General features: G+C 42.8%; 1 protein-coding gene and 1 non-coding gene across 2 annotated transcripts; both read right to left on the bottom strand.

Annotated features, from left to right (window-relative positions):
• Window positions 1-415: 415 nt before the first annotated feature.
• Window positions 416-11061, bottom strand: LOC136472213 (uncharacterized). The gene is made up of 8 exons (XM_066469945.1): window positions 10885-11061; window positions 10614-10682; window positions 10376-10405; window positions 9906-9938; window positions 3177-3247; window positions 2859-2940; window positions 795-884; window positions 416-694 (listed from the first exon to the last, which is right to left on the bottom strand). The coding sequence occupies exons 1-8, from the start codon at window positions 10972-10974 to the stop codon at window positions 650-652; spliced, it is 510 nt and encodes a 169-aa protein (XP_066326042.1). The 5' UTR covers window positions 10975-11061; the 3' UTR covers window positions 416-649.
• Window positions 11062-19110: 8049 nt separating this feature from the next.
• On the bottom strand, window positions 19111-19219 carry LOC136478672 (small nucleolar RNA R71). Its single transcript, XR_010764390.1, has one exon. It is a non-coding gene; the product is annotated as a small nucleolar RNA R71 (small nucleolar RNA).
• Between the last annotated feature and the right edge of the window lie 5036 nt (window positions 19220-24255).

Raw genomic sequence — 24255 nt, 5'->3', positions numbered from 1 at the left:
AGGTGACATTGGTCCTGTTTGAATACTCTAGCACAGCTAGAGGTTAGAGTTAATTTTTAGCTTAGGACTAGCCCTGAACTAACTCTAGCCTAAGAGATGTTTGGATACAAGGGTTAAAATGATAATAAATGTGCTTTCCAAATCATTGGTGCGGGTGAAAGTAGAGAGAAAACAGTGGACCCCACCTCAAATAGCTCCAACTAGCCTAAATAATTACCTCTTTGAGGGAATAGTTTTTTAGGGTGGGCTAGTTGCAAATAACCCACTCTAGCCCTCCTGTTTGGCTACTTTAGTGCTAGTTGAGCTTCAACTAGCCCAAACTAGCTCTAACCCATGGATCCAAACAGGGCCATTGCAGTTAATAAGTAACCAAAATGATACTGGAACATGTCGGAGATAAAAAAAGCACTGCAGGAAGGTTGGGATTACTTCATGGATGTAAGAAATATATCCAGAGTACGGACGATGTGTTTATTGCACGATACATAACATTCACAAGCAATTCTTAATCATCACAGAAGAACATTCAAGCTGATGCATGAATCACATATTGACATGTCATCCAATCCAACATCTAACACACCCCTATACAAAGATGTCCTTTGACGCCAGTGAATCGTCATGACACATATTCAAAGGTTATTGTTGTTCAGGAGCGCAGAGCGCCAGTGAACCTGCAGTTCCACTGCGTCACCTGTAAGAAAACATCCAAGAGATCCAATCAAACTGAGACGAGTAATAGATAAAACAGATGGTACAATTTGGAGGGTGGGTGGGTTGGGGGGCCAGCAAACCTTATTGAGGACATCTCTTGCAGCAGTTGAATCCTCCCCTAACTTCAGGAGTTCAATTCGAGCTTTCATGACATTGTTACTTTCTTCAACCTATGTTTTTGTGAACAGGAAACAACTTACGAACAGTATTTAATATCTTTACCCAAACAACTTACTAACAGTGTTTAATACCTTTACCCAGACAGACTTACTTAGCACAAAGATACTACATCTGATCACATCTTGTAACATTTTTTATCAATGAAAATTGATATGCAGGGATAGCTTCCCTATGCAAATAATATAAGTCTAACAGCAGTCATCTTGCCATTTGACTTGTAGCGAAATGAACCAAAAAGGTTTTAAATTTCTTCTAAAACAATACTAAGTTACAGAACCATGCTGATATGCATATTCACATAAGGAAGATATCTCCTAGCTTCAACAAATGTCCATAAAGGCTCAAACCTCAATGTGATACTAATCAATATGCTTGCAACTCAAGAGTGTGAATGTGTGATAGCCTCACATTCATCCTATGTTCTTGTGAGAAAAATGACTACCTTGTCGTATCAACTAAGAGTGATCTTTCTTATCAATGGTAGGGCATAAAAGACCCAGCTTTGATAATAAACTAAGGACTTGTTTGGATAGAACCAATCCCTCCATACCAATACATGTGGATTGAAGTGGAAAATAAATTAATTTCCCCCCTTAATCCCTCCCAATATGTATGGACTGAAGGGGGTTATTCTATTCCCATTACTAGATTAATTGGCATGTGTTTAACTTAACCCCCACATGTCAACCTAACCTTTTTGCAAGTATTCTCTTTTGCAGAAGACAGAGGTTATGAACACAAGGTTAACTGAAGAACCTATGAAATCAAAGATTAATTCACTATTAATGGAACACTTGAGGGTTGAGTAAGGCCACATATTGATCATCAGCATAAGAACAGGCTCATAAATCATTTTAAAGGAAAAACATATTGATTATATAAGGCTTAAACTCTTTCCTCTAAGCTCTAACTGAAAACCAATGACAGAGACCTATTTAGTTATGTTAGAAAATTAAACTATTAAAGTATATACTAACACAGGTAACTAAGGTGTAGTTTGCCTAACTTTAACAAATCCTCAACTTATCCTCTCGTGCACAGTAAACATGAAGAGTACATTTTAATAGAATCATTGGCTATCCTTAAAGTCAACACCGTCACTCCACCCAACATGCTTAAGGACCAGGGAACTTCATAAGGGGATTTATAACTCTGGATTCATGCTAGTAAGAGGACTGAACTTTTAAGATGGCAAAACTGTACAGACAATTAGATCATTCATAGTGGGAGCTTCAGACCACAAAAACTCATGTTCTTTAACAATCTGGAAAGCCTGCAAAATACCACCCTACATCTTTCTAATTATCTTAAGGGACTGGTTTAGAAATTTATGCCTATGGATTTATGCCAACCACTAAGTTATCATTTTTTCTCAGAATTTATTCAGACTTCATTATCATAATGCAAACACCCAGAGAAGTCATTATTAAACACATTTCCTACATACAAGCATCTTTCTCATATAGTGTGCAACCATACAATTTTAACCAAATTGACTCCCTAGATCAATGAGCTCATATAAAGCCTTGGTGCATCATGAAGGAGACTAGCTGCTGCACAGACACACCCTAAGCTGTACTAATCTACTGCAAATTCAAGTAACAGTTATTAACACTACATAGGACATGTTAAGTTGGGTTAGCAATTCTTGGAGCAAGAGAGAACTATAGTTATTCAATTTACCGAGTAAACACAACACCTCTAGACGATTACATGCCCACCCAAAGGGCTCACATATTTTAGGACAATGTCATGCAACTAATAAATTCGACTCTCATTATTCAGATTTGCATTCATTTATGTAGGACTGTCACACTCATGCATACCCAAACACCCGCATGTATCGCTCTCCAGTTTTCCCTACAGCCACATTGCGGGATGTACACATGGTTCAACTGGCCGTGAATCAAGGCCGCCTAAGCCTAAGTTTGCCACACCCATAGTCTGCAAAACCGATTCAATACCTTTTTCAGTAAACCCGTCAAATGTTCAATTTCATGCTTCTTTGCTCTTGAGACCTTTTCTTTGATTTCTTCAACAGTAGTCCTGCAATCAAATGAACTATATTGGGTAACTTAAAACAGAAACAAGTGAAGAAAAGGCTATGCTAAATTTCACCAAAGGAATATCTTGATGTACTTATATACTAGTTCTCAAACATAAAAGCGTGGGCATTGGATGCATCATAACCATCGCAGCCTAGTATTCAAAGCCCTGAAATTTCAAAAAAAAAAGAGAGAGAGAGAGGGGGTAGACTTCAAGGTAAAGCATAAATCACTTACTTCTCTGAAGATAATGCATCCAGATTTTGCAATTCAACAAAGTCATCTATCTTGTCAAGGGCGGCAGCCACCTAAAATAATGAAATGATGTTGTTACACCTGAGAAAACGTAGTACCTTCTACCAAGCACTACAAAAGCGCAAAGGAGTATTACATAAAGTGGCCCTTAGTATACCAGGGATATGTTAAACTGTTAAAACTTAATTACTTGTTTTCTAGAGATAATAAAAATTTTGTTTTAATTCAAGGTGGCACTAATGCTCAAGTTTTCCTGAAACAATATCATTGTGAATTGATGGATATTAACTAGCAGCCCATGGTCAAAGTCACGTTAAAATTGTCTGCCTCATTTTCTCCATATAATGTTCATCTCTACTGTCGTCCCAGACACAATTCAAAACCCAATAACCCATTCACTTTCATGCCCGGTCTGTCAGAAACCAGAAAACACCAAGTGCACATCCATACTGCTTTATATTGATGAGAAATCATTCTACTACATGTGTTTCTCTGTTAAATCAGAAGAATGGTTGTTATACGCTAGCTTGCTAAGGCAATTAAGAGCAAGAACCCTGAAAAAAGGAGTAACGGTTTAGCAGAGCTCCAGGTCCAAAAATCTCCTGAGTTGTTTGTTTGAGCTGTTTTCCTTCTATTATAGACAAAAACTGTCTTAAGATTCTTGATTTAAGCACAAAAACTCCAGATCTAAGATGGAGCAGCTCTTATAAATAGTGCCTACAAACATATGAAAGAAATTAAGAGACAAGAAGACAAAAAAATGGAGGGTAGCACTGGTAAGACTGTTGAAGTTCAAGGGTTGATGAAACCCCCCGTTACCTGTCTGGGTTCAAAGGTCTGCACAAACTTCTTAAGGGCAAAATCTGGGGAATGTCTCCCCCCTGGTCAGAGTCTTTTCTTAGAAAGACAAGAAAATACAAAGGAATGGAGGGGCACAGGCTGTTGGAGGTAACACAGACTTGATTAGCCTGAAAAGCCACTAACCCCAGGCCGTCTCCTTGATTATATATATAGATAGACATTGCATTGATTACAAACAGCTCACTAGAGCATAGCTAATCAGATAGGTGCCTTGGCAGTCGTACACACCTCTTGGGCTGCCCAAGGTCTTTAATGACTGTAATTAACTAGCATAGTTATCTAGGAAGTGCTTAGGAAGCAGGGCTTATTAACTACATTTCTCCCCCTAAGACCTGCTTCAACTAATCTTGATCTCCTTGATCCCAATCCTGCTCCTCATCTCTTCCAGCTTGGTTTTGCCCAAGGCTTTAGTCAGTATATTAGCGAGCTGATCTGCAGTGGGAATGAACTCTGTCTTGATGCTACCTTCTTCCACACAATCTATGATGAAATGATGCTTGATTCTAATATGCTTGCTCCTGTCATGGAAAACAGGATTCTTTGCCAAAGCCAGAGCAGACTTATTGTCTACTCTGAGTTCCACCACCTCAACTTTTCTTCCCAACAAATCTGCAAACAGTCTTGACAACCACAAAGCTTGGGTTGCAGCTGTTGTCATCGCCACATATTCAGCCTCACAGCTAGACAGAGCAACAACTCTCTGTTTGACAGACTGCCAGCTGACCAGGCTGGTTCCAAGGAAGAACAAACATCCAGTTGTGCTTTTGCTTGAATCAACATCTCCAGCCAAATCTGAATCACTGTAACCCACAAACCTTGCTTTGCCTGTTGTTCTGGTGTAGCAGAGCCCATGATCTAGAGTACCAGCCAGGTATCTCAAGATCCTCTTCACAGCCTGAAGATGTTCAGTTGTTGGCTTCTCCAGAAATCTGCTAACATACCCTACAGCAAAAGCCAAATCTGGTCTTGTGTGCACTAGGTATCTCAAGCTGCCAACCAGTCTTCTGTACTGAGTTGGATTTACTTCCTTTGCTGTGCTTTCCTTGCTCAATTTCAACCTTTCTTCCATGGGTGTGGTGGCTGGATTACAACCTGCCATACCACCAAGCTCAAGTATCTTCTTAGCATAATGGGTTTGCTTCAGAGTGATGCTCCCCTCTGATTGTCTCACCTCAACTCCCAGATAGAAAGACAGAAGACCCAAATCACTCATTTCAAAGGTTTGCTTCATCTTTGCCTTGAAAGCTTCAATCTTCTGCTGATTGACTCCTGTGATGATCAAATCATCAACATAGACTCTAATTACCAGTAGGGAGTCACCTGGTCCCTTCCTGTACATAGCAGCTTCATACACATTCTGCTCAAAACCCATCTGCTTGAGAGTCAAGTCAAGCTTGGCATTCCATGCCCGAGGAGCCTGTCTTAGGCCATACAGAGCCTTGTGCAGCCTGTACACTTTCTTCTCCTCTCCTGATACTACAAAACCTGGAGGCTGTGTAACATAAACCTCCTCCTGGAGTTCTCCATTCAAAAATGCAAACTTCACATCCATGTGATGTACTGCCCATCCCTCTTGTGCTGCTAGGGCAAGCAAAACACGCACTGATTCCATCCTTGCAACTGGTGCAAAAGCATCTTCATAATCAACTCCTTCCTGCTGCACAAAACCACGGGCCACAAGTCTTGCCTTGTGCCTAATTACAGCTCCATGTTCATCCTTCTTCAGCTTAAACACCCATTTCAGTGAAATTGGACGGTGACCAGGACGGGGAGAAACAAGTTCCCAAGTCCCATTCCGCTCTACTGATCTCAGCTCCTCCTTCATCGCTGCTTGCCAATCTGGATCATCTTTGGCTTCTTCATAGCTTGTAGGCTCACCAGAATGGGTGAGATTCAGTTCTGCAAACAGCCGCTGCGCCGGCGGAGGGGTTGGCTGATCACCAATAATGTCATGAATCTTCCGATAGCGGAGTTCTTCATCGTCGTGGCAGGCATCCACCCTTTCATCATCATCCTCCAGGGGGGTCACATGCTCAACCTGAGGACTTGCTGGAGCTGGTGTAGGTGTTCTGGGCGACGCAGGCGCCTCTGCCTCCGCTGCGGGCTCCTCTGCTTCCGCTGCAGGCTCTCCTGCATTCACCGGGGAGAAACCAGGCGATGCAGGATGTGGCGGAGGAGATAGTGAAGGCGACGCTGAACTTCCTGCTTCAGGGAGTTCCTCCGCCCATGGGAATTCAACAGTAAACTCACTGCTCGCTGCTTCTGGTGTGCCTGCTGCCGGTGATGCCCAGTCCCAGCCGCGGCCTTCGTCGAACACCACATCGCGGCTAACACGCACGCGCTGGGACACTGGATCATAGATACGGTATGCCTTGGCCCCTTCCGCATAGCCGATAAACACGCCAGCCTCGCCGCGGTCATCGAGCTTGCGAAGCTGAGTAAGCCGCCGGGTATAAGCCACACAGCCAAAGACCTTGAGGTGGCCGACTGTTGGTGCCCGGCCGTGCCACGCCTCATAAGGAGTGGCATTCTTCAGCGCCTTCGTCGGGGATCGATTCAGAATGTGCACAGCCGTCATCACAGCCTCCCCCCAAAACCGAGAGGGCATCTGGCGTTGCTTGAGCAAAGCTCGTGCCATGGCCACCACTGTTTGGTTCCTGCGCTCAACAACACCGTTCTGTTGCGGTGAATAAGGGGCACTGAAATGCCGTTTAATACCTTCATCAGCGCAGTATGCAGTAAACTCCGCGACGGTGAATTCGCCGCCATTGTCGGTGCGCAGGACCTTCAACTTGCGCCCGCTTTCCACCTCTGCTGCCACCTTGACCTTCTTAATTGCTTCTGCTGCTGCGTCCTTGGATGGCAGCAACACAGCCCACATAAAGCGGGTGGCGTCATCGACGAGCAGCAAGATATAACGGTTGCCCGCCGGTGTCGCTGGCGTGACCGGACCGCACAGGTCACCGTGCACCAGCTCAAGCTGATTCTGGGCACGGTATGCTGCTGCAGCCGGAAAAGAACGCCGCCTCTGCTTGGTGGTAACGCAGGTGTCACACACCTGCTCAACATGGTCAACCACCGGCATCCCGCGCGCCATCTCCTCCTTGCTGAGTCGCCGGAGTGCGTCGAAGTGCAGATGGCCGAAACGCTCGTGCCACTGCCACGCCTCTTCATCCTTGCGTGCCGCGAGACAGAGAGGTTGTGCAGCCTCAAGATGCAGAATATACAACCTATTCTTCCCTCTGTGTACCTTGGCGAGCAGACGGCGGCTCTTGTCCCAAATGCGAAGCACGCCATCGTCAATCACAACCTTGGACCCTCCTTCATCAAGCTGTCCCAGACTTAGGATAGAGTTCTTCAGCGCCGGAATAAAGTAGACGCCATGAAGAACCCTCTGCTCACCGGTCTTGGCTTGGAAAACAATAGACCCGACGCCCTTGATCTCTACCTTCGACGCGTCCCCGAACCGGACCGTTCCTCGAACGCCAGTGTTCAGATCAGCAAAGAACTCTTGGCGCCCGGTCATGTGATGCGTCGCGCCGGAGTCCAGGTACCAGCCGCTGTCCACCTCTTCTTCGTCCACGCCGAGATAGGCGCGAGCACGTGGCTCGGAGAACTCGACGTGCTGCGCCGTGTAGCTGTGCACCAGCGTGCTCTGTTCCAGGCTAATGAAGCCATGTGCCAGAAACAGAGCGCCATCTTCATCGCACTCGGCGTACTGGGCGCGCGCCTCATGCCTTCCTTGGTTCCCGCCACGCTGCCTAGCCTGATTTCCGCCGCCACGACCTCCACCACGATTGCCACCGCCGCGGCCAGCACGGTTTCCACCTCCACCGCCGCGCTCTGCATCTTCACGGCGCGGCTGGGGACACTCACGTGCCCAGTGACCCTCCTGGTTGCAGTTGAGGCAGGTGTTGGGGCCGACGCGGCCAGCAACATTGCCATCTCCTCGTCCGCCACCACGTCCACCGCCTCTGCCTCGTCCTCGTCCACCACCGCGGCTACGTCCACCGCCACCGCGCTGGTTCCTGAAACCAGAACCACTGGCATCATCTCCCTTCTTCTCCTTCCTCCAGCGCGCTCTCCACTGCTCCTCGGTGTACAGCAGCTTGCCGTTGATGGCCACCGGCTCGGTCAGCGCTTGTTCCTCGCGATTATCCACCGCCTTGAGCCTTCCAGTCACCTCCTCAAGAGTGAGCGCCTCAAAGTCGAGGAACTGCTCAATGGCGACAACAATCTGCGCGTACTTGGCTGGCACCGTGCGCAGAAACTTCTCCACCACACGCTCCTCAGTGATGTCCTTGTCACCATGAATGACAAGCTGCTGGTGCAGAGTTGACAGACGCAGGGCGAAATCCTCCACTTGCTCGCCGGGGTTGACGCCGATGTTCTCCCAATCGCGGCGTAGGCGCTGCAGCGTTGCTCGACGGACCCGGTCCACGCCGATGCGAGTCGCAGCGATGGCGTCCCACGCCTCCTTCGCCGTAGCCTTGTCGAGGAGTGGGATGCCCATCTCCTTGGGCACGGCCCCGACAATCACCTCCAGTGCACGCCTGTCATCGCGAAACTGGACAGGGCCGCCCTCGATGGCGTCCCAGAGATCGCGCGCCTGCATCCTCAGCTTCATGGTCTGACTCCACTCGTAGTAGTTCGACTTGTCCAGCATCGGCCACGATGTGCTGCTACCGGAGTCGCGGTACACCACTCTGCCGTGCGGTGATTCGTAGCGACCGCCGCCGCGGCCGCGCCTCCGGTCCCGCAGTGGTGACTACGAGCGCCTCCTGTCTCGCGACGGAGTCCGCAGCCCCCGATTCCTGCTCTCCGCCTCCTCTTCCTCCTCCTCTGCATCCTCTTCTTCTCCCTTCTCAGCAGCAATTTCGGCCCGCAGCTCCTGCGCCGTCCTTGCTGCCGCCTCTGCAGCAGCCGCCGCCTGCTTTGCTGCCTGGACTGCCAGCGCTGCTGCTTCCTCTGCAGCCTTCAAGCGCGCGACACGGCCGGAGGAGTCGCCCAGCTCTCCATCGCCGGTTCCCTTGGCCTTGAGCCTGGCAGCGCGCTCAGCAGAGGTCGACATGGGGTGGAGAAGGTGAGGAGTTGGCCTCGTGGCTCTCTGGTGTCTAACCTAGTGCTCTGATACCAAATGTTGGAGGTAACACAGACTTGATTAGCCTGAAAAGCCACTAACCCCAGGCCGTCTCCTTGATCATATATATAGATAGACATTGCATTGATTACAAACAGCTCACTAGAGCATAGCTAATCAGATAGGTGCCTTGGCAGCCGTACACACCTCTTGGGCTGCCCAAGGTCTTTAATGACTGTAATTAACTAGCATAGTTATCTAGGAAGTGCTTAGGAAGCAGGGCTTATTAACTACACAGGCTAAGCCTATTAAGTGATGTGCAGCCTCTACTTGCTGATTACTTGATTGACAAAACCAGTTGCTGAAGGCTGAACTTCTAAATGGTAACATTTGTCGTTATAGCAGTAGACGCAGAGGATAAGATACATTTAAATTACGGATTTAACAACATATAGTACAGTTTCACCCCCTTCATGAATGATACCCTCATATACTTTGTGGTGAAGTACAACCAAATCGCAACCAGTCCAACCCATTGAATTTAAAAGAATTCCCATAGTATTTGGTGGGTAAGACGTAAGAGCTCCTTTTATATTTATAGTGCTGCTACAACTATAAATATGAATAAATATGAATATAAACAATATCTAAATTGTAATATGTCTCACTGAGTTGAACTGTTAATTAATCAGAAACATACTTTGTTGAAAATCCACAACTGTGATGAAAATCTGTCAACGTGTTTGGGAAAATACTGATTTCAAAGTTACCTGTGTTTCTTGGCAGAAGTCGTTAAACTCATCCTGCAATAAGAAGAGAAAACAAATTATAACATATTGGGTTCAATACAATGCTCGCACATGCAAAGGAAGGAAGATAAATATAAACTAACTGCATCAGGCTTGGCAAACAGAACAGAAGCGATATCAGTTTTGTAATTTAAGAATGCATGCTTCTATATTAGATACAAGTGGTAAACCGTGCAAGTGAGGCAGCAGAAAACATAGTGAGAGACAGGCAGAAAGGCATTGTATAATAACATAACCCTTAGCACAGGCTTTGTTTCTAATCCACGGAATGTCCTCGTTGCTAGTAAAGTAGTAAGCTAGGAATGTAATGCCACTACAAAAGGGAGGTGTAGTTAAGAAATCAATGGTAGAATGGCATGTGTTTGAACAAAATCTGAATGCTAAACTGATATTATTCAGGAATTGGACCCTTCAGGAACAAAAAACTGTACCATTATGTTGGCATGCGTATTCTTCATCACCTGAAAAAAAACACAAAAATGGATTAATCTACATGAGTCACACACAGACACTCACACTAGCCGGATGCAGAACTGAACTTTTGACCGCAAAAAAAATAGAACTGAACTTTGCGCGGCATTCAAATTAGTAGGTATCGCAAGGATGAAATAATTTACAAGTTCATTGCACATCGTAACTATTGGACAGGGCATAGATCAGGACACTCACGAGGGTGAGCATTCGGTGCAGACGCTCCTTCTCGGCATCGGTGAACGACGAGAAAGCCTCATTGACAACCTGAAACGCTCAAGAGCACGAGTCAATCGAATGCTGATCCCACATTTCTGTAGCACGACCAACTGGGAAATCGAATCCCCGCCCAGGATATGTGCTCTTCCGCTGGCTCAAACCCTAGCGAGACCAGCGTCGCCAGGGGGGAGGAAACGGGAGTTGAGGAAGGGGAGTAGGGGGGGCGAGCCAGCGAACGAAACCAACCAACCTCGCGGGAGCAGGCTGTGAGGAGGCACTGGACGGTGAGCTTGAACGAGCTCTGGAGCTTGTCGAACCTCCCCGGCGCCGCGGGATCCATCGGTGGCGGAATCCGGCGAAGGTAGGGACGCCGCCGCCTTTCGAATTCGAATAGCGGCGAAATGGTTGAGAGGAATGGTGAATGGGCTAGTTGGGCTGTATCGAGATGAATCCTAGTTGTAGTGCGGTCCAGATCGAGCTTCAAATCACGGGCCGCGGCAGGGGAGAGCAGTCAGCTTTTTTTTAGAAGGAGCGTCGGCAGTCAGCTTGATTATGTTAAGTGTTTAAAAACATGATTATGTTATCTGTGACGACATGATTATGATTATTAAACACATTTTTGAATAGATGTATGACTGAGTAATTTTCGTTATGCCAACATGATTATGTTAAGTGTTTAAAAACTTACACAGAGAACACACATTTTCAAATTTTACACACTTCTAACTATTTAACTAGCAAATATGCCCGTGCGTTGCAACGGAAGAAAAAAAAACTACTAAACATTCATGCAAAACAATAACGTGAATGATACATATCTACTTATGTTTTATGCTTTTATAATTTATTTTATGATGACCGTCACATCCGTATAAGTTAATGCTGACAATAAATAATAATGTCCTATTAAACCTGTATCGAATAAAAATACACCTTGGTATATTTTTCCTTCTATTGCAAAGCGCATAATTATTTAGATATAAATATATCATAACTATGTAGCTTTTTTCATACTACCGATATGTTTCTATGATTCAATATCGACCTTTGTAGCTTTTTTACGCATCATATCAACATCCGTAACTTTTTTGTCGATGTGTTAGGATTGGTCTGTCCGCCAAAGATTATGATGGGAGATGTCTCTTGATTTTTCACATGGGAGGCCTTGTCAGAAATTACATAAATGCATTTGTTTAGATTTTATTAGACAATAATCTACCCAAGATTTCGGTTCACGAAATAATTAGTTGTACCATTGACTAATATTTTAATAAAAATAAGTTTTGTTTCTTACCAAAACTACATCAGATGGTGTAAATCTTTGTCCTCAAAACTTAATGCGAAAACAAACATTAAGTGTTGAAAAATAGGGATTATGCACCGGCGCTTGCCTTGGGTAGGAATCGGACAAACAAAAAGTTAGTGAAGGCTTCGGGAACACCAATGATGAGGACATCCTCCGCGTATTCCGGGTCTGCCTCTGGCACATTCTCGGTCATCGCCGAACCTATATGCATGCAACATATACAGGGATGATTTAACACAAGGATGATTTAACACACCAAAGCATAACCTAACAAGATTCATAACATCTATGTATAGATCACATTTTTATGGAACTAACAAAATCGGTTTGGTATTTTTCCTTTTTCTATGATTTTTGGTGGATTTTGCAAGATCTCTATTTTATAGAAAAGGAGAAAAACAAAAGAAAAGAAAAAGAAGGCTTGCATGGGCTTGGTCCAGCCCACAATGAAGCCAGCCCAACTGCAAGGATTCGGCATAGGTCGAAAAAGAAGCCCACCAGGAGAGGCCCACTCGGATTTGGACATTTTGCATCAGGAACCCCGATCTATTTCAAAAACTATTAAGCTCATTCCACCTTTTCTTTCTCTCTAGCATATTTACATCTGGAACCCCGTATTGCTTTCTATTCTCTTCCCCACTCCTAGTGTCAGTTTGCACAGCGAGACCGAGCCCGTATTCAAGATCGACCCAGTGACGGCAAGGCGGGACGAAAAAACAGGCCAGAAATTTTGCCTCTTTAGTGTTATTAGGCATAGATATAGATGTAGATAAGCATAAACCTTAATAAATCTATAACTCAGTCATATATGATCCAATAAATATGAAATTTTTACTACATCTCAAGCATACTAGTTCACCATAAAAATTTCACTATAATAGGACCACATAAACTGCATGTATGAATTAATCACATAAAAGCATAGATCTAAAGCTAGAGCAAAAATTTTATTATCATACCATATCATATGTTTAATGTGGAGATCTACTCATGTGGAGTCTAACAAATTTAAAATTTTCATTTTATGATTTTGCTATAATTTACTATGATTTTTTAAATATTTTGCCAAAATAAATAAAAAAGAAAAAGAGAAAACCACCTAGAGAAACCGTCAGGGAGGTCATATGCCCGATTTGAAAAGATGGAGGATGAGTTATGTCCGATTTTCTAGTTAAGGGAGGAAAAGCAGACTTTTGTGATAGATGAGGGAGGCAAAGTTGACTATTTCTAGATGGATACGATCCTTTCACGATCCACGGGCTAGGGCATCTTGTCACAATTCGTGCGCATTAGTATGGCGGTAATGCTCAGGGGCAGGCGTCCATCAATCAGACATGGCTTCCTAGGCCTACGTGGCCCACCAAGCCAGCCTCCTCCTCCTTACACCTCCCACACCTTTCTCTCTCAAAAATACCTACCCACTTCCTCGCCCATCGCACGTTTCGACGTCATCCATCCGCTCACTCCACATTTGGCGCAACATCCATCTCCCCGCACGCACTCCACCCTATGTTGTTCGCTTCTTACTCTTGCCCATTGCACGAGCCCACCCGCGCCTCTCACTCCTTGCTCCTACAGTTAACCCACCGCACGCCTACCCACGACGCTCGCACTCGCGCCTTCGGGCGTGCCGCCCGCCTCTACTGGTGCTCATGGTGCCGCCGTTCTCCTCAGGTCAGTCCCTGGCTGAGTCGAGGGCACCCATGACCGCGGCCCATGCTGGTGGTGCTCGCGCCCCGAGACCGGAATCAACTAGCCCTGGCCTCCCCTGCCATATGTTGCAAATCTATGTTTCATGTGTTCAGATATTTTAGAGGTATGTTGTAGGTGTTTCGTATGGATGTTGTAAAAGTGGATCAGGATGTTGCATATTTTGCAAGTGTTTCAGAGGCATGTTGCAAGTGTTTTAGGAGCATGTTGCAAGAGTTTGTTCAAAATATTTCATCTATTTTAGACTAATGCTGCAAGTGTTTTTATTTTAATATTGCACATGTTTCACACCTATGTTGCAAAAGTATGTTTAAAATGTTACATCTATTTTAATCTTATGTTAGAATAAGTGTTTTTATGTTGCAATTTGTAAGTGTTTATTAGGATGTTGCATATGTTTTACACACATGTTGCAATTGTATGTTCCAAATATTTCATCTGCTTTCAGTCGCATGTTGCATCCAAGTGTTTTATGTTTCAGATGTTGAGAGTCCTAGGGGCATAGCCTGGGCGCCAGGGGATGGGGCGCAGCGAGCCATGGGTCTATAGTTGGGGTGCGTAGCTGAAAGGTCCAAAATGGCTAGAGGGGGTGAATAGCCTATAAAAAATCTCTACAATAACAGTAGAGCACAAGATTAGTAACCTAAATGGCGAAATGCACTTTTGCTCTAGCTCTACAAGGGTTGCAAGCCACCTACCTAATAATTTTAGTTGCTATGATCTCTAGGCACACAAGAGGCTAAGTCACTACTAACTAAGAGCTCTCAACAAGGCTACACTAAAGAGCTCCACTAGATGAAACTAAGCTACCAAGCAAGCTCTCAAATCTAACTACACTAAAGAGCTTGTTACAACTAGTTTGCAAGAAAGTAATGAAGTGAGTAGGGTGATTATACCGCCATATCGAGGAATGAACCAATCACAATATGATGACAACCAATCACTAAGAGAATTCCAATTACACAAGAGACACAAGATTTTTCTCCCAAGGTTCACATGCTTATCGGCACGCTAGTCCCCGTTGTGTCGACCAACACTTGGTGATTCGGTGGCTAAGAGGTGTTGCACGAACCTCATTCAACAAATGGACACCGCAAGAACCTACCCACTAGTGAGGTAGCTCAATGACACGAGCAATCCACTAGAGTACCTTTTGTGATCTCCCGTGGGGAAAAGGTCAAGAACCCCTCACAAATACAATTCTTGATTGGGGGCGGACACAATCACCAAATCCCCTCACCAATCAACAAATCACCAACCGTCTAGGTGACAACAATCACCAAGAGTAATAAAAAATCCACAATCACAATCACCACCTAGTGCCACCAAATGCAATCTCAAATGCACACACTAGGGTTTCCCCAACCTCTCATGAATGAGCACCAAGCTAGGAGAAGGAGAGAAGAGGGAGGAGATGCTCTTGAAGCTCTCATGATCAACACTAGAACTCGATCTCTCACTTGAATGGAGCACAAATCCTTAGGAGTGAGAGAGTTGAGAGGAGAGAGCTTGTTCTTCCTTTAGGGAACTCAAAATGAACAATGGAGAAGAAGAATGAGCAAGTTGGAGGAAGAAAGGGGGCTTTTCCAACCCTAAATCCCCTCAGCCCATGCATAAGACCGTTGGGGTGAAGTAGATCTGAGCTCAACTAGAAATTCAACTCGGGCAGGAAAAATTTTCAGGCAAACGTGCATTGACCGTTGGCGCGGGAGGACTCTCACACTAGAAATTCTAGTTTGGGGCAACCAAATTTCTAGCTAATTATGACCAAACAACATAGCGCCCCTGCCTGGAATAATTGGCACTGTGAGCAAGAATTTCTAGTTAGACTTCACAACATGCCCAAAACAAGTGCTATCTCTTCCCAAAAAGCACCAAACCAAATTTAGCACTTGAGATAACTTTTCACAAAGAAAATTCCTAGGCTTTTCTCACGCATCTTACCACATCACTAAGCGCAATGTATATGCAAATGGGACTCACACTTAGTGGCACTAGATAACCATTGTAATTAAAGATTTCTCTCTTTATAGTACGATTATCTATCTTAAACCCGATCATGAACTCTATTGCGTCTTGACCAGCAAAACAAAATGGCCTTAGGTTTTATACCTTTGCCTTGAGCCCATTTTGTTTTTTTCTTTTCCAAGTTAGAGCACTTAATCATCTCATTTGGCCATCACCACCACCTTGACCATCATCTAGCTCCATCACTTGGTGTGTACCAACCTAGCTCATATTCATCACTTAATGACAAAGGTTAGTACACTTAGGTTTCATCAATTATCCAAAACTAAACTAGGGCTTTTAATCTTCCCCTTTTTGGTAATTGATGACAACCTTTCACAAAGATATGAATTAAAATCATTTTGGATTCATGTTGCTTGCCTAAGCATTTTACCATGTGTAAAGGATTTGGACAAGTTTCATAAACCTGAATTGGTAGCATTAGCTCCCTCTATATATGTGCTAAGAGTTTGGATTTGAAGGCTTGCACATATGCATAGATAGGAAGTGTGGGAGAGTAATGACTACCAATGATGCTAAGGTGTAAAGAATCGACCTTTGAAGCGTGATACCAATCGGAGTTGCTGTTTGAACACCATCCTTAGCACCATGGTTAGTTAGATAGCTCTTGCAAAACACAAACACTAGATACCTCATGAGATCAACACTATAAGCAAGGCTCTAGTACCACTTGTAAAACATGCAAGGCACATCTAACTATCATCCTATGTATGCTAGTTTTTCATTGCATCAATCATTTTCTATAATCTAGCATGCACCACACAAGCATGAATAAGGAATTTAGAACTTGTGCCATGCAAGCAAACATATGTAATGCACATTCAAATGCAACATACAAGTTTATGAGCTTGCTCCCCCCTACTTGTGTGCCTCAAATTTTAATTGATCCCCTTTCAATGTCATTTCATTTGCTTGCTCCCCCTATCTCTTACTATCTTTGTGAATTCTCTCCCCCTTTGACAGCAATTAGCACAAAAAGGTGACCTCAAATTTTAGATAGGTTGGGGTAAAACCATGTGAAGTGATGATCATTTTCCTAATTTGGTTCGATCTAGATCATTTGCAAAAGATATTTAACCTGGTTTGAAACAAGGGCAAGATTCTTCACACCTCTAAAGAAGGGTTATCATGCACCATGTTGAGTTAAACACTTATAGCTCATTTTCTAGATCAAACACTAGGTTCACAAGCCCACAAACATGTCATATGCTATGTTGACGGTAGTTAACAACTATTATAAACCGTCAAAGAAACATGAATAAGGGCATAAATATGATCACCAACAAAGGTCTAGGGGTTTAAACTAATAAATTTCATGAGTTTTGATGAATCTGTATTTTCTATAGGGTTTAACCAAAAAACCGTCAAGGTGGACCTACATGTTAGATTTAATTATGCTTATTCGCCGTGAAACGAACACTAGAAGGTTCTAGAGGACACCAAAGGATACCATGCCAAGGCAAAGAGGCTGGACCCACCTGTAGGCCGCCTGGCCCTTAGGCCCACCTATCGGTCTCCACATTGCAATGTCGGTTCTCCACCACCTCCTAGGTTGCATCTACGTCGTTCCTTAAGTCAGTTTGATCCAAGGGCTCATGTTTGATGCTCTGGGCTATATATACCAGCCCCTACCACCTCCTGAGGCATCAAGTCATTTGAGGAGATAGAAACCCTAATTGTCCTTAAAGCTCCATCAATTCTAGGGCATAGCTAGTTAGGTTAGGTCTAGAGGGAGGCAAGTAGGCTTCGCTTGGATTCCCGATCATGTCAAGAGCGTGGTTTGGTATAATCCTTATACCCCCTCTCTTTTATATCTCCATTATTTTTATATGCTTGCTACAATTGTTATGACAATATTAGTATTCATCTTATTCATGTTCTTTGTTATAATGTTCATCGTCTACTTTAATTATATACTTAGTATAGCTAGTTTATCATTATGTTTATGCATAAGTTCACAAAAGCGCTCTCTCCAAAGTACACAGGGTGAGTGGTCGACATTGTGTAAGCGTGGTGCTTATACGTTGTTTACCTGCGGATACACCCTATATTCCAGGCCATGTGATAGATCATGGATGTGACACTCCCGTTGAGTCCTTTATAGTCCACTCCCCGATATAGGTAGCACGTAGAATGTGGTTACGAAGGAAGGGCAATCTCTGTTCTTAATCTTCCTTAGTAATATCCCTTATGTGTAGATATAAAGATGATCTTAGCCATGATTACTAGGTGTAATTGCACTAATCAATGTATGCTTTGACTTGTAATTAAGAATGACTTAGGAATTATTCCTCTAATATTCTACCTGACCATGCTAATGCCATAAAAAGGAGTACTCTGAGTGATTTATCATCATCATTGATCAATACTTTTCATATCTCTTATCCAATGACTTACCCCTGTTATGAGTAGAATATTGGCTATGGTTTATTTCTCCATCAATGGTATAAGTTATCAATACTTGTCCATGCTAGACCTTCCCTATGGTAAAATATAAATAACGATATCTAAAATACTCTTGGGTAAAGTGCTACAATGGTATAATTATCTATGCGCTTGTAGATTCCTTTTCATTCATATATCTTTATATTCTTTCTAGTCATATAAAATGATAAAGAACTACTTAGTATCATTCTAGTAGTGATGCTAGGTAGTACTAACAAGCATCTCTGGCACCATCACTAGGGATGACAACCTAGTAAAGTAATGTTAGAAGATGTAGGTAATTAATAGGTGGCTACTAAAACAAGTGACAAGTTAATAAATACCAACAAGCATTTCTAGCGCCGTTGCTGGGGAAGGTAGCTAGACAAAGGAAGTATTGATAAACTTATGCTTATTGATGTGATCGAGATAAACCACTGACCTCTGCTCAAACAGGCTTACCCTTGTTTTGTCTACTTGTGTATCTTATGTAGGGTAATGTATGATCAGTTTTAACCTTCCAACAAATTATGTTGAAGATCTCGAAGCATTAATCAGGAGAATTAGAACCAAACTCAAGAATGTCCCAGCTTTAGAATTGGAGGACAATCAGATAACGCGAAGCTTAACAACTGAATTTGAAGCCATGGCTGATAAGACTTTGTGAATTCTCTGCTCCAACCACTGCCAACATCTGTACTAGACCTAATGTCAATGTTGGAGACAATGGATTTGAGCTCAAGCTAGCTCTCATCAACATGGTGCAAGCTAGCCAGTTTTGTGGAAAGGCACATAAAGATGCGAGTGCACATCTCCAATACTTCCTGAAGATCTGTAGCACTTTGACCATCAAAGGAGTAACCAAGGATGCCATACTACTTCGCCTCTTCCTATTCTCACTTTTGGGGAAGGCGAAGCAGTGGTTCTATGCCAACAAAGATATAAATACTACATGGGATAACTGCTCCATTGCCTTCCTAGCCAACTTCTTTCCCATGGGCAAGACCAATGCTCTGTGTGGGAGAATCTCAAGCTTTCAGCAACAACATGATGAATATGTCCCTGAGGCATGGGAACGCTTTCAAGATTACATATCAGAATGTCGTCATCATGGGATGGAAAATTGGCTACTCATGTAGACCTTCTACCATGGGTTGACCGACAGTACCCGTGAGACTATGGATGTTGCTGCTGGAGGTGCTTGACCAATAGTACCCATGAGACTATGGATGTTGCTGCTAAAGGTGCTTTCCTGTCACTCACACTTCCAGCTGCAATAGCTCTTGTAGAGAAGATAGCCTCCCACCAAGGTTGGAATGAAGAACATGTTCAGATCCGGAAGAAAGGTGGAGGTATGCATCAACTCAAGGAGGTAGACATGCTGTCTGCCAAGATGGACCTACTAATGAAGAAGCTCGAAGACTGAGCTAATGAGAAGAAAGAAATCATGCACATTCATGATTCCCGCATGACATGTGAAGTGTATGGCAACACTGGGCATTCAGGGAACAACTGCTCTAAAACCCATGAGGATGTGAACTTCGTCAACAACTACTATTGTCCTCAACAAAATCAAGGATGAAACCAGCAATAGAGACCAAACTACCAAAGTAACTACCAAGATAACCCTCAAGGTAATAATTGTAATAACTTCAATCAACCACCCTTGAGAGAATTAATTGCTAGCCAATCTAGACTCATGGAAGGATTATCTAAGAAGGTAGCTATCAATGATAAAATTCTAGAAAATATAAGTAATAGAATGGATAGCTTTGCTTCTGCCATTAAGAACCAGCATAGCTTTAATAAAATGATAGAATCATAAATAGCTCAGCTGGCGGCTGTTGTTCCTCCGTCTGACAAAGGTAAGATTCTAGGCAACCGGAAGATCTAGAAACTGCAAATCTTGTTGATATTCACAATGCACCTTACTACTACACGGAGCCATCGACGAAAAAGTGGATAGATTATTCACTACCCGACAAGAAGGGTGATCTTGGGAGACCTATCATCCCCATCACCATTGGACCTCACATCTTCCAGGAAGCTGTCTATGACTTCAGAGCAAGTGTCAACATCATGCCTAAGGTAATTTATGAGAAAATCCTAGGAGATCCTTTGTTATACATAAATATGCGTTTGTAGCTTGTAGATCAGTCACTCTGCTACCCCAAGGGAGTTCTTGAAGACACCATTATTTGAGTGGGACAATCATATATTCCCATAGACTTTGTGGTTCTGGAAACAAGTGGAGATGAAAGGGAACCCATCATCTTGGGCTGACCTTTCCTAAGCACCGCAAAGGCCATCATCTATGCAGACAGTGCAAAGATCTGCTTCACAATCAAGGACAAGAAAGAGAAGTTTTCTTTCAAGAATCGTATCCTGCAATCTCCTGGACATCCATAGACGCTGTCCCCATTCGAAGAGACAATAGTAACTAAGAAGAAGAAGAACAGAAGAAGGAAGAACAAAGTCAGGCAGCCACAAGAAGAATCAGTCAACATGATCAACACACTCAGATCAGAGTACGACCACCTCCTCGCTTCATCATTCCTTGCCAAGAAGGATGATCCTAGTGTATCGGCGATCGAGTGTACCATTGGACAAAGAATCTTCCACATGACCTTCTACGACATTGAATCAGGTGTCAACATAATGTCCAAAGTAATATATGAATATTTATTTGGTAATGAACCCTTGTACCCTACATATATGTAGTTGCAGATGGCGGACCAATCAACCCGATTCCCGGAAGGAATAGCAAAGGACGTTATGGTAAGAACACATGACCACTTTGCCCCTGCTGACTTCATGGTTTTGGACATGGGAGAAGAAGAAGACGATACACCCATCATCCTAGGAAGACCATTCCTCAACACCACCAATGCGATCATCTATGTCGGATATGGACAAGTCCACTTTCAATTCCCTAGAGAAAAGGTACGTTGTTATTTCAATAGTTATACTACTTATGAGCAGCCAAAGAAGAACCGCTCTAAGAGGAGACGTCAATCATCCCGACATTGAGGGAACCAACCCATGTGGAATGAATAGGAGAAAGATGAACAACCTAAAGAATTTGTGAAAAAGGAACCTACACCGCCTAAGTTAAGCCCACTGGCCAAGCAGGTGTGGAAGGAGAAGGTGACATCATCAGAATCACAAGACGTGTAACCATTAGGGTCTCCATCATCGAGATCGGATGATGCACCTGAAGAATGAATAAGACTGGAGTAAAGTCCTGTCCAGAAGACTTAAAAATCTGAACCCTCGTCGTGAGGTAATATCGATAGTTATCCATTATTTATTTTCAATATTGCATGAATTGTTCTTACTTTAGCATATGTACTTTTCTATATTAGCATTGTATTAGTTAAAAATATATGCATACATCTTGCTATACTTCATTTTCTGCATATAAAGAAAAATAAAAAGTTTTATTACTGCAGATCATCATCACATAAGAAAAGAAAATAAAAATATTATTGCATCCTTAAGCCCCATGTGAATAATTTTCATGGTGTAACAAGCCCAAGGAATATTCACCATGGTGGCATAAAAATAATATATATATATATATACTATGCCTACATATTTTCTTTCTTGCATATAAAAAATAGAAAATCCAAAAATATTAGATAGACATCCTGTTTAAATTCTGCCATTAGAAAATCTATCTAAACCCACAAGAACAAATCTCTGAATGGCTGACCGCTAACCCCTTATCTTAATTGAGCCACGAGTTGTTCTTGTTGGAGTATTTTGTAGGATGATTCACATGATCAAGAGCAAGTTCACTCGGTTGTCTTCATCTCACTCCACTCGTGGATGAGAAGGACATACGCCGACAAACCCGCTCTGAGAAAGATCAATCAACATCCAACAATAGACCACAGCAACATCCAGCTTAGGGGAGGAGCATCCCCCATGTATCTAGCTAAGTATTTCCTTCCTTTAGTTTTACTATTAGTAAGTTTGCTTTATATTAGCTAAAGAAATAAAAAGATGCATAACAAAATAAAAATTTATCTTAGCTAGTTATATATATATATATATATTATAAGGTGTGATCTTAAAACTTAAAAACAAAATAAAAAGTGTGTTTAGTTTTCTTTCTAATTTTATTTTTCTTAAAAGAGAGAGAAAAGAGCTAAATAAATAAAAGAACTCTAAAGATAATCTCTTACAATGGAAATGATGAATAGTTGCTCTGTCATAATTCCTTTCAAGTACCTAGTTTTCAGTATTGAATTCTCCTGAGTTTTGGATAAGACCGTTTTGATATAAGAATTTACTCTGAACTTGAAAGTCATGGGTAGCATATGCTTGATCTAAGTCTAGGTAATTGACGGATACGATATGAGAAGGTCTGAGCTGCTATTTATCTTGTTCCAAGTGATACTAGAGTTTCGAAGATTTATCTTTTGAAAAATATAAAAATGTTTCATGATGAGTTCCTTATATGACAAAGCTTGAATTCCTACCAGAGCCATAAATGATATTTAGACTAGGAAAACTTCTACTCATATATGCTTCTTGCTTTTGCATTGAGTTTAGTCAAGCTTTGTTGACCCTTATGAGAGGTTTGTCATACTCTTAAAATCAAGATCACGTACACACCACCCACATATGCACTACTCCTACACTGGGGTAGGCGCAAAAACATGCCATTCCATTTAGATCCACTCAAAAATATTTTACTCCTACACTGGGAGTGAACACCAAAAATATACCCTATAGGATATCCTCAAATAAATGCTCCAAAGTTCTTATTGCTATCTCTAAAAAGTTTTGTTACGGAAAAAGAAGCATGTTGCTATGCAAAAGTTATTCAAAAAAAAGAAAGAGTATTGAAAAATGGACAAGTATCTGAGATATCTAAAACAATGGGTACTTAGATGCCCGCTTAAAAAAGAGAGAAGAAAGAAAGAGATGAATAAGACCACCCACAGTGTATCAAATATCGATGCTGAAACAAGGAGAGTGAATGTTGAAACGAAGAGAGAGAAGAATTCAGCATCGATGCAACACATTACAGGGGACGGTGCTAGAGCCAGAAAACTCAGGCATCGAGGCATGTAGAAGCATCGGTGCTGAAACGAATAAAAAACTATTTCCCGAGCTGTTTCAGCATCGCTCACGTTGTGGGCAGTCTAAGATAACCCATGTTTTCTTACAAGGTTATGTTTCCAAATTCTTGAAAAAGAGATAAGTTTTCAAGGAGCAAAGTAGAATTAGGTTAGCCACCATATATATACCATACATTCACACATGCACATCTTGATTTGATTGTATGACTTAACTCTCTTTGGATCCGAGGTTTGACTTTATAATATATGTAGTGCAAGTATGCTCTTTCATGCTTTTTCCACTCCTATGAGCTCCATATAAGCTTTAGTTGTAGGAAAAGAAAGGCATAACATCACAATTGCCTTTGGTAAGGATCCACAAATACCACATATATTGAGAGACTTCAGAGTGTCATACAATAGAAGCTCTGAGTTTTATTTTGAAAACTTACAAAAACTCTAGAATACTGGTTGAACAAAGAACTTGAGACAAAGTGCTTGACTTGATCATTCTATCTTTTGATTTCTTAAGACCTAAGTGAAGGCTAAGAAGCCCCATGGTTGAAGGTAATATGGGTGAGTTTGAAAGTTAGCTCAATTTATTCTAATCCGGAGGAGAATTCTTGTTTGAATGCATGTGTACTTTTAAGGAGTGAAAGCACTGAAGCAACTCCCAAACTATTTTTGCTAAGTTTAATCTTGCTAAGGGCCTAGCAAAGGTTAAGCTTGGGGGAGCTTGTTGATAGTAGTTAACAACCATTATAAACCATCAAAGAAAATGAATAAGGGCATAAATATGATCACCAACAAAGGTCTAGGGGTTTAAACTAATAAATTCCACGAGTTTTGGTGAATCTATATTTTCTATAGGGTTTAACCAGAAAACCATCAAGGTGGACCTACATGTCTGATTTAATTGCGCTTATCCATCTCAAAACGAACCCTAGAAGGTTCTAGAGGACACCACGCTGAGGCAAAGAGGCAGAGGCTATCAGGTGGGGCTGGCTAGCCCCACCTGCAGCCCACCAGGCCCCTAGGACCACCTATCGGTCTCCACGTTGCAATGTCAGTTCTCCACCGC

Source organism: Miscanthus floridulus, chromosome 8 (assembly GCF_019320115.1).
Source record: "Miscanthus floridulus cultivar M001 chromosome 8, ASM1932011v1, whole genome shotgun sequence".
Classification (NCBI taxonomy): domain Eukaryota; kingdom Viridiplantae; phylum Streptophyta; class Magnoliopsida; order Poales; family Poaceae; genus Miscanthus; species Miscanthus floridulus.
The sequence above is the reverse complement of the archived record's forward strand: the minus strand, read 5'-3'. Positions and strand labels throughout refer to the sequence as shown.

Coding starts and splice junctions, on each gene's coding strand:
- LOC136472213 (XM_066469945.1), bottom strand. CDS start 10,974: ATGGATCCCGCGGCGCCGGGGAGGTTCGACAAGCTCCAGAGCTCGTTC. Junction 9,939..10,375: donor ATACGCATGCCAACATAATG/GTACAGTTTTTT, acceptor TTCTTATTGCAG/GATGAGTTTAACGACTTCTG. Junction 2,941..3,176: donor GATGCATTATCTTCAGAGAA/GTAAGTGATTTA, acceptor ATTTGATTGCAG/GACTACTGTTGAAGAAATCA.